The 10470-nt window shown below is 42.4% G+C and overlaps 1 protein-coding gene across 1 annotated transcript; it reads right to left on the minus strand.

The window, feature by feature from the left end:
- Positions 1–294: 294 nt before the first annotated feature.
- dcst2 (DC-STAMP domain containing 2) lies at positions 295–2297 on the minus strand. Its single transcript, XM_072433860.1, has one exon. The coding sequence runs from the start codon at positions 2242–2244 to the stop codon at positions 295–297; it is 1950 nt and encodes a 649-aa protein (XP_072289961.1). The 5' UTR covers positions 2245–2297.
- Positions 2298–10470: the final 8173 nt, after the last annotated feature.

Here is a 10470-nt window from a genome sequence, read left to right on the forward strand (position 1 = left end):
ATGTGACTACAGTAGGTAGCGGTAATGTAACACTTTATGCCTACCAACCACCATAAAACACCATAGAAGAAGTTAAACGGAAGTTAAGCTACAGTAAGTTGCGGAAAATGAATGTTTTCAGTTGGCTGCAGACCGCTTTTGGTATTCCTCCGTCTTCTTCTTCTTTGGGTGTTTTATGGCGGCTGGTATCCAAGTATTTGCGATTTTACCCTATATCTTAGAGTGGCAGAATGTTGGTGCTTCATGATATCATTGTCTTGGCAACGGTACAGGATATGGCCATGCATTACGTAGTCAATTTTTGTTGTTAAGTGACTGCGTAATGCGACCCTCTTTTTCATCATAGTCCTGAATTGAACTAGTCTCGTCCAGGTTTAGTTCTGATCCAGAATCCTCATCGTCACTGGATCCAAGCTCAAGGTCACTGAGGTCATCCAGAGAGGTCAGAGGTTCCTCACACCTCAAACACGAGGCCTCCCAGAGCAGCAAGCACACACCACAATACACAGCGTTGCAGTTGGGAGTGGCACAGTGCTCAGCCAACTCTGGATTTACAATCTCGCAACACGACACGCAAGAGATTTTTTTCCGAGACAGTTTTTGCAAGAGTCTGGATACTCCAGGAATACGGACCAGAAGACCCTGGATCCGTCCTGGCTCTCTAGATCTGAAAGGCAGTTTTCTGAAAAAGGCTGTTCGAAGAGCTTTTTTCTCCCAAACACGCTGCTCGAAGATTTTGTCCCGGAGATGACAAAGACGCTCATGCTCTCGTTCAGGATAGAACAAGGAGCAGATGACTTTTCTTGTTCTCGGGGCGAAGCCTCCACAAACTGCAAGTAGAAAAAACAGACCCAAAAGGAACCCGATTTGGACCAAGGTATCAAAGTCTGGCTCACGTGGATGGACGACGCAGGCCCGACTGAAAACTGTTATATTGTGGTTCTGGAGGATCTGGAAGGAGTGGACCAAGTCTCTGTAAATGTCTGCGGCGAAACCAGATCCATTCACTGAAACCTGGACCATCGTCGGAGCACGTGCTATGATGTCCGATGTGGACTGGTGCTGAACCTGGTCTAGGACCCAGAAAATCAAGTAGTCCAGTGCCACCAAGATGCCACTAATCACCACGTGTCTCAGCCAAGAAACCACGCCCATCAGCACGGCACGTTTCTCCCGATTGGACAGTCTGTAGGAAAATGGACTGATGTAGATCTTGGATTCTTGTGCAGTGATAGGCAGAATTGACGCCCCGCCCCTTGAGGTCACATCATAATCCAGTTCTTTGAAAGCGCTATTGATGTAAATGTTGTCAAAGTCAAGATCTTGAAGGTACTTGTGCCGGTAATGAGCCGCCGAGAAGTAGGCCCACACTAGAAGCAGGAGTGTGGTGTAGCTCAGGGGCTGACTAAACATGTCCAGCCAGTGCAGCTCTGATGTCACTTCTTCCAGGATATTTTGTGCCGCTTCTTGTAGAGATTGGCTGCTGTTCATCACCAGGGCAGAGGTCTCTGAGACGTTAAGGTTGAAAGCAAACTCCTCCTCCAGCCGCTCAAAAGCAGCCACCACCGGATCTGCAATATGTTCCTTCAGTTGCTGAGCCACGAAGGACGGGATGACGCAGAACACTGCTCCAATTTTGGCCAGGTCACAGAGGGGCATGAAGCCGGTCACAATATTACATAAGAAGTCAAAAACTCCAAGGAGATTATCACAGTTTTCCTTCCCGTCCAAGAACAGCTTCCTGCACTTCCTGTAGGGGGACAACATCTCCCTATTACAGATATTTCCGATGTCCGCAAGAAAGTGTAGCTGGTTCTTTATAGTCCGGGCAATTTGGTGCACAGTGTCGGTCAGAGTATTGACCAGGTTCTGGATTCTACGAGCAGTTTCAAGGGCATTATTGCCGATCTCCTGCAGACTATCATACACCGCCGTAAGAGGAGAGAAGACCTTTTCAAGCATCTTTTGAGTCTGATTGGATGCAAGCTCAGCAGAGCAAAGGAGGCTTGAGGAGACCAGTTCAGTGTTGTGTAGAGTGTTAGTGATCGGACCAGATACTAGGACCGTAAATAGGAGCAAAGAGATCAGGTTCCTGCCATGGGATGAGCAGAGGGAGGGCACCATCACAGCACCATTAGCTCGTAAGGTCTTTGAGAGGCCCATTCCAAAGCCAGAGACACAGGCCGCACACACTGTAATCTCAGCACAGCGCGGCACAGGGATTTTCTGGAGGAACAGCAGCATGGCGCCCAACAGGAGTGAGGCGAAAAGACCTGTGCCAAATCCAATCAGAGATGAGACTGTGGAGGGGGATGATAGAGAGGTAAAGATAGAGAAGAAAGCTCCACCACAGCTGCGCTGGACCTTTGACTTTAACAGGATTCCCGTCTCTGTCCTTCTAACTTTACCTGGATCAAATAGTACTTTTATCTCTGTCATTTTCAACAGTTTATCATATTTTGTATATATATATTTTTTCAATCTTCAGTTTAAACCTCTTGTACAGGTGTACATTTTTTGGTATTCCTCGGTCTTTTTCTCAGGATCCGTCATCAAAGTTGCTTCATTCATGTCTTGTGGTGGAATGTTGGCGTTTTGTGACATCATTATCATGGCCAAAGTACAGAATATGGCCATGCTTTACGCAGTCACTCGCACTCGGCTTGTTGCCAAGGGAACGGTCTCAATCACAAGGTTACAGATATTTTTGAAATTAATTAAAAACAAATAAATTATTTGCTTACTCCTTTTTTTTTTTGATCAGGGAGCACACTAGTCAGAATAATCTTGTAAGCCCCTTGTATTCAGGTGGTTTCAGCACCTCCTTGTGGTCATTTATTTTGGCATGTTTCGGGCCACCTAAGATACTCCACCAGGACCCATTTTTACTAGAAATGAAAAGATTTCCTTATTTTCAAGTTTTTCTTGAGAAAATGTTATCTGGAGGTGCATCATGGATGTATTATGTTAACTTGATAAGGCACGCCCCCTCTGCCCATGATCCAAATTGAGTAGTGGCCACTCTGCTGTACAGCAGCCTCACAGCCCAGGCCACAAAGAGTTCGGTCAAGAGCACTTTTGCCATTTCTAAAATCCTCAAAATTAAATTTTTGACGTCACAGTGAACAATAAATATATTTATTAGTTGTTTATGTGCATATAAGATAGCAGTAATAATTTCGTACTTTGTACCTGTTATTACTTCTGTCAGTTAGCATTGCTAATGTGGCATGACGTGGTCTCCGTAGGACAATTTTAATTAAAAATATAATTAAAAGAAACTAACAACGCCACCTGAGAGAAGGCTCAGGACTTAAAATAGACAAAGGCTAAAATAAGGCGCACAGATAAGTAAAATCGATGGACAGAGGCAATAGATTAACTAGACAATTTATTTAAAGCTACAATAGCCGCAAAAATGGACAGATTCCTTTCCCCCTGTATCTACCTGCGTTGTAACACCAAAATTTCCCCATGTGTGGACAATAAAGGCATATCTTATCTTATCTTAGTAATTTAAATTAGTTATGTCGCTTCAGTTCCACAGAAGTTCAATATGCTGTCTCGTTCAACCCTGTTCCAAAAGTTGGGCTTTCGTTTCATGTTAAAGTTTATCACTTTGTCCGTCATCGTCCAATCAGATTTCCCTTTGTCCAGAAGGAGCTTGTCCAACTGCAGCCACAGTGAATGTCTAAACAGCGGTGATTGTCCGTAACACGGTCCTCAGAAAAAGGGGAGGCGGCGGCGCCGTCGGAACTCTGAATATAGATACAAGCACATTACAAACAATACAATACATTACATTTCCGCATAACAGCAGAGGTGTCATATTTCAGTGGGGCAATGACAGCACACCTACCAGAGACCCAGACACCCCCGACAGCCACACCGTAGACTCTGAACGCCTGACTCCGTCCAGCTGTACGGTGCTGTCGGCCCAGCATCGGCCCTCTAAAATAATAACATTTAAACCTCTGCACCGCACCCAAGTTACAGTTATTAATTATGCCGATCACGCTTACCCACAGAGCATAGTTGTTGATGGTTGCTGGCTTTACGCCCTACGACGCAGGCTTGACGCTCCAACGCGACGCATTTCTCTCAACTTCCAACCATTTTGCCTAACTGCGGCCGAGCGCTGCACGGCGGATGTGACGTCAGAGAGGGGACAGGTCAGGTAAGGGAAAGCGGACCCATTTAATGGTGCGCCCCCTACAGCTGATTGGATAAAATGCAGTGGCACTTGACACCACCCCACTACACTAATGAAGCATTGTATAATTAGTTGATTACATATTCAGTTTTGTTATTTTATATAAAGCACAGATTAAACATTATGAAAATTGTCAAGTTGGCCTGATTCGTTCGCAAGTGGACAAATGCCTATGTTCTAACTGAACATACTCCAACTGTTATCGCTCACAAGACAGGAAAGGCATCTGGCTAAAAAAATTTCAAAGCCAGATGCCTTTCCTGTCTCAATCAACCACAATACTATACTTGGAGTGCACAATCAGGGTGTAATTATATCCGGCAAGGACAGAAAAAAGAGAAGATTCGAACTGGCTACCCTTTGGTATTTAAATGCTTAACACAACTAGATGCTGTGCAATGGCATGTCGTCGTCGTCGTCGTCGTTGTCGTTGTCGTCGTTGTCGTCGGTGACTGGCAGCCAACTGTAAAGGTGCATTTACCGCTATCTACTTTATTCTTGAAATTTTATTCTTTACAAAATATGTGTATGTGTAAGAAGCCATTGCAAGTGACTGTAATGCATGGCCATAATCTGTACAGTTGCCATGACGATGATGCTACACAGCGCCAACATTCTAGAACATCAACATTTTGCCACTCTAAGTGATGGGGAAAACAACACATTTGGCGATAATGCAACACTTGGATGCCAACCGCCATAAAACAACAACAACAACAACAACAACAACATTTGGATACCAGACGCCATAAAACACCAATGAAGAAGACGAAGAAAACGACGGAATACCCAAAATAACAGCAAGAATCAAAAGATTATCTACACAACAAACTTTGAATGACTTGCTGAATAATAATAATAAAAAAGAACTACAAGAACTAATAGTGACTGCATAATGTATTACATAATAACGTTAACCGTGACCCCTAACAGGAATAAGCGGTAGAAAATTAATGAATGAATTAAACAAATTTACACTCCACCCTAAAAAATATCTTTGGCTTATGTTTAATTTATCATTTCTTTGTATTGAAAAGCCTTGTAATGTTGCAGTTGTATCTGAAGTTTAATGAAATGGTTAAATTATGGTTTAAATTCCTAATTTTGCGATCCAACATAGTAGTAAATGAAAGAAGAAGTGAAGATAAGTTGCCCACTTCACATAAAAGTGTCAGTGTCAATACAAAAGGCTTGAAACTTGTTTATCCGATTCACTTGCATCCTTTCTGTGTTACCAAGGGAACACTCAATTAAAGGGGCTACAGTTGTATTTCGCAACTTGTGTTATAGCGAGTGCAGGAATTATCTCGGCCGTCCTGATTAGCATATCCCATCATGTTAGACAAATAGAAGACAATGACGACCGTGGGGGACGAACGATGTGAACGGCATACAAAGACATCAATGCGTTTGGACGGTCGTATGAGGCGCGCCGCTGGAGAGCCGCTCATTGGATATGCATTAGAGATTTATAGAGTTCCTGTGTTGTCAGAGAAGCTTAAATGTCCACGGCGCTTTAGTGTGTGGGCGGCGGAGACTGTACAATCTTGTCTGCATAATGGAAAATGATAAATTGGTTATTGAACGGTGGCAGTAGATGTAGGGCTTCAAATGCAGTGGTTGTGTCATTAGGGTTTTTCCCTTTGGGACGGCAACAGCAATGGTCTGTCTCCATGCATGCAAGAATTCATAGTTTATTGAAATAGATAAAATATGGAGCCATTTATCTAATCAAAATGGACCAGTGTAAAATCGTGAGCCAATATTGGCGGGTGCGGGTGTGACAAATTAAACTAATTCGTAATGCTTGTTCTGTGCTTTCAAATGTAGTTCTGCTTTAATCTTTATTAAATGTCTCTTGTTTAGTGTGTAAATGTTTTTTTATGATGATGTGCTGCAATGTTCACAAGGGCCCAGATCCGTCTTTGGGTTTTTTACCTTTTTACCTAAATAAAGGTTTATACTTAAGTAAATAAACAGATGAAAAACATTGTATTATAACATAATGTAAATCATCACTGGTGCAGTGCACACTGAAGCCAATTGGTGTTAGTCTTATCCATAAGCTGCACTGTACAGAACCTAGATTAGTGCCACTTATTTAGTTTTGTAGCCTTATGTTTTTTGCTCTACTTGCTCTATCGTCTTGCATATTAGATTTTAAGTGCTTATGACAGGTTAGACAACACATTTCACTAAAATAACATGCACAACATGATTATATTTAAGATTTTCCCCCCATTGTGGGACAAATAAAGGTTAACTTATCATGTCATCTTACCATCACTATCATGCCTTTCAGCGATGAGGCTGTTGATTTGCCCATTAGCCAATACAATACTTCTGGTTCTAAAATAACACTCACAGAACCAAGACAGAACTGTTAGAAGCACAAGCCAAAGTCCAGGATCCACCTCTTCGCCTTTTGTACTTAAATTATGTTACCATCACTTCAAAAATCTTATCAAGCCTAAACGCCACTTGAAGCCGCCATTTTACTATAACTATTATCATGAACATGTTGCCCTATTGTTGCAGCAAGGATAAGATGGGGCAAAAAGTGCAGTGTTCGAGTTATGAAAGCGATATCTCTGTCTGTCTTTTGTCTCACCGCATCCTGGAAGCGACCGTCAGAGCAAGAGGGTGTGAAGTGGAGCCATCCAATTTTTCTTTCTCTCAAACGGACGAGACAACACACAAGTCTCAAAGGTGAGATTGATCATGACAGCTAAGGGCATCTCATATAAAGGAGCATGATGGAATGGGAAATAGAAATCTTGTATTTGTTTAGATAGGAGAGAAAGCACCAAACCGATCGTACAATGGTTTGCCTTTCTTGCCGTGTCACAGGTGGAGTGGAAATGCACCATGCTCCAGTGAGAATTTCATAATTTCAGTTCATATAAAGTGGTTGGGTTGTAAATCAATAGTTGCTGTCAGGCTTTTGGACTGGTGATGGACAGTAGGAACATGCGAATACAATTATTGACCCAGGAAATGAGAAAAATAGGGTGAAAATATTCAAAAAAGAAGAATTTCTGAAGGTGGACAGAGGTCTATATCTTCCTATGAGTGACAAAAATGTTTCTGTATCGAAGGCTTTATTAGACAGCATGTTGTATGGTGAAATGAGGAGAGAGCGGGTAGAGACATTTGGCAAATGGTCAAGGCGGGGAAGCAAACCCACGGCCCTGCAGTGGAAGTGGCTTAAAGGAGGAATTTAGCTTTTTACCGTGTTGTAAAAATTGTTCCAGCGTCAAAAACATATTTAGCTTTATTCCTGTTCATTCACTCACATTTTACAATTCACATCTATATACCGTATTTTCCAGATTATAACTCGCGCCTTTTTACATAGTTTTGGCCGGGGTGCAATTTATATGTGATATTATTTGTTCTTTTCACACTGGCAACCGTATTTCACATGACAACGCAGAAGAAGAATATGCACTTCCTCTACCTCCGGAGTTTGTGGAGTTGTTTAGAAGTGACACAGAGGAAGAAGAATTCAATGGATTTAGTGATTTGGAGTAATACTGATGCTTTGGTAAACTTGTTAGCATGTTCTTTATGCTATAGTTATCTGAATAACTGTTAATATGTTACGTTAACATACCAGACACTTACCACAGTTCTGTCTGTGCCTCATGTAGCTGAAGGTGTTACGTTAGCATACGTCCTGTAGCTGAAGGTGTTAGCGTTAGCATACGTACACCTATTCACCATGTTCTCTCATCTGTTACTATTTTAAATTGCATTTCAAGATGAAATGTCTGTTCTCTGTCTTGGATTTTATCAAATAAATTTCCCCAAAAATGTGACTTATACTCCAGTGCGACTAATACATGTTTTTTTCTTCTCTTTTATGCATTTTTTGGTTGGTGCGACTTATATTGAAGCCTGGAGCGACTAATAATCCAGAAATACGGTATTAAGCTGCTTAGACTGTTATGAGTATGAGTCAAGTTAAAACAAATAAAGAAATCAATTCCATTCCAGGCCCCCAGTTGAAAAGGTAGAAGTGATGCAAGTGTTGAGTGACAAAGACAAATGATGTTGTCTTCTGAAGCAGGACGTCTCATCAAATTAGAGCAAAGTGACAGAGCAGTGCTAATGTTCACAACGTGGCAAAACTAAGAGCATCATTTTCTTTTAAAAAAGTCTCAAAAATGAATTATAGCTTTTCCAAGTGCTGTGGAGGAAAATCTTGCTCCCAAACAGCGGGGCAAGCGTGGCTCACTGGATATTAAGGCGTTATGAATGCTTAATTTAGCACGGACAGTAAATAATGGAAGTTTGTACAAATTAATAGTCGTGGCCTTGAGAGCTTTGTTGAATCCAGCTTCATTTGGTGGTGAATTACAAGTCAATGAGGAAAAACACAAAGCGGTGAGAAATGATGCCCTCAGATCAAAGCAACTTCTCTGCTTGATGAATAATTGAGCGTGTAGCAGCCTGAACAGCCCAGAGTCCTATAGCTGTTTTTGTCTGTGACAGCGTTTGCATGAATAAAGGACGTTTGGCCCCTGGAGATGTCTGTGCTTTGGGTGGCTTTTTAACACTGTCATCGTTGGGGCGCGCCAACGTGTGGGAGAGTGGTTAGCAGATGCCATGGAAGTTGTCGAGGCTTTTTCAGTTGGGGAAGTAAATGCAAAAGTAAAAGTACAGTACATGAGTGAAAATATATTTAAAAAAATGATATTGCTGTGCAGTTTGCATGTTTCTCCCTGTGTCTGTGATTCCCCCCATCAATCCAAAAACATGCACAATATGTAAGAATCCTCCTGCTACTTTAGTCCTGACCAAGCCCAGCACAAAGATCTGGAGCCGGGCCCCTCACGTGGAATTAATAAAGTACATCTCAACCGGTATCGGACTAAAAAGTACTTTTCTTTACAGTTTGAGACCACCTGAAGACTGAGGGGTTATTTTTTTTTAAGATAATTACTTTTGACCCTTTAATAGTTCTCCAAATCTGTCTGAAATACTTTACTTTAGTTGTATTTTTATACAATTTATTTGAACAAGCGGTAGAAAATGGATGGATATTTTACTTTACATGAGTAATCTATACGTTAAGTTAAAGGCGCAATGGACAATTTTTCGGCGATTTGAGAACGCAGGCGAAAGTGCGCATGTGCACTCCCCCGTGCGGACTGATACAACACACACGTGCGTTTGTTTATTAGCGCCAGGGCCGGCCCAGCCTATAAGCGAACTAAGCAGCCACGTAGGGCCCCGAGGCGTTAATAGGGCCCCCAATCTGGCAACCCGTCTTATGAGAATTGCAAGCGCAGCGTGCGCCACTAGTGTAGTAGCGCTGCTGGCGCGGCAGCGCACACAGTGGTAACATATAACGCACAAACCGCATTTATTTGTAGTGACAATCTGGCAACCGAGACACCAAACCTGCACTGATTGGGCAACTTCATTGTGCGCGAGCAGAAGAGCAAAACATAAACACAACAGAACGTGGTCCCTGCGTGGTCCTCATGTCCAGAGGAATATATCCCCCCGATGCCGAAAAACGAAAGAAGAAACTTCTTGACGATGTAAAGAAACTGCAAACTCAACAACACTCTCAGGTATTGAACTTCTCTTACAAAGAGACGGTTAATGCTGCTGTTTGAAAGAACACGATTCTGTCACGTTAGTTCGCTCAGGCTGGAGGCGACGAGAGCTCTGCCCCGCGCACAATAATATGTCTGAATGAAAGAAAATAAGCTTAACATTTACACCAGCCCGGTAGTGTTAGCTGCAGGTGAGGCCGGTGAGGGGCGTCTATGCCCCGGTCACAAAGAGGCGGAGATCCGGAACCTCTGACGTGAGACTTTGGAGTGAACAGTGTGCGGCCCCTGTCCCGGGCCCCGGGCCCCGGTCCCGGGCCCCTGTGCAGCCTCAGTTAGAGATGAGCGGGTTTGAGTTTGCGTCCCTCTCTCACATCACCATGTGTGAGATCAATCGTGACTCGTGATGTCTGTTTGACTTCTTAAAGTGCAATGAGAGGAACGTAAAGGTTTATGCGTGTAAGGTCCATCAGCCAATCACATCGCAGCATTGTTTCATGCAGGAGTCCAGTGTGTGATGTTCTGATCAGAACAAACATTTATATTGTAATTCAATTTTAATAGAGCAATAAAACATTTAAATTTATTTAAAAAGCATCATTAGACTATTTGTTATAAATTATAATAAATTGATAGTGAAAAATAACCAGACATATTATAATTACGTCTGTTATAGAATAATACTATATA

The sequence above is a fragment of the Eucyclogobius newberryi genome, unplaced genomic scaffold (assembly GCF_026437365.1).
Source record: "Eucyclogobius newberryi isolate DKJ021-1_F unplaced genomic scaffold, fEucNew1.0.hap1 SCAF_6, whole genome shotgun sequence".
NCBI classification, from domain to species: Eukaryota; Metazoa; Chordata; class Actinopteri; order Gobiiformes; family Gobiidae; genus Eucyclogobius; species Eucyclogobius newberryi.

Excerpts from the sequence above, each read along its gene's own strand:
- dcst2 (XM_072433860.1), bottom strand. The coding sequence starts at position 2,244 with ATGCTGCTGTTCCTCCAGAAAATCCCTGTGCCGCGCTGTGCTGAGATT.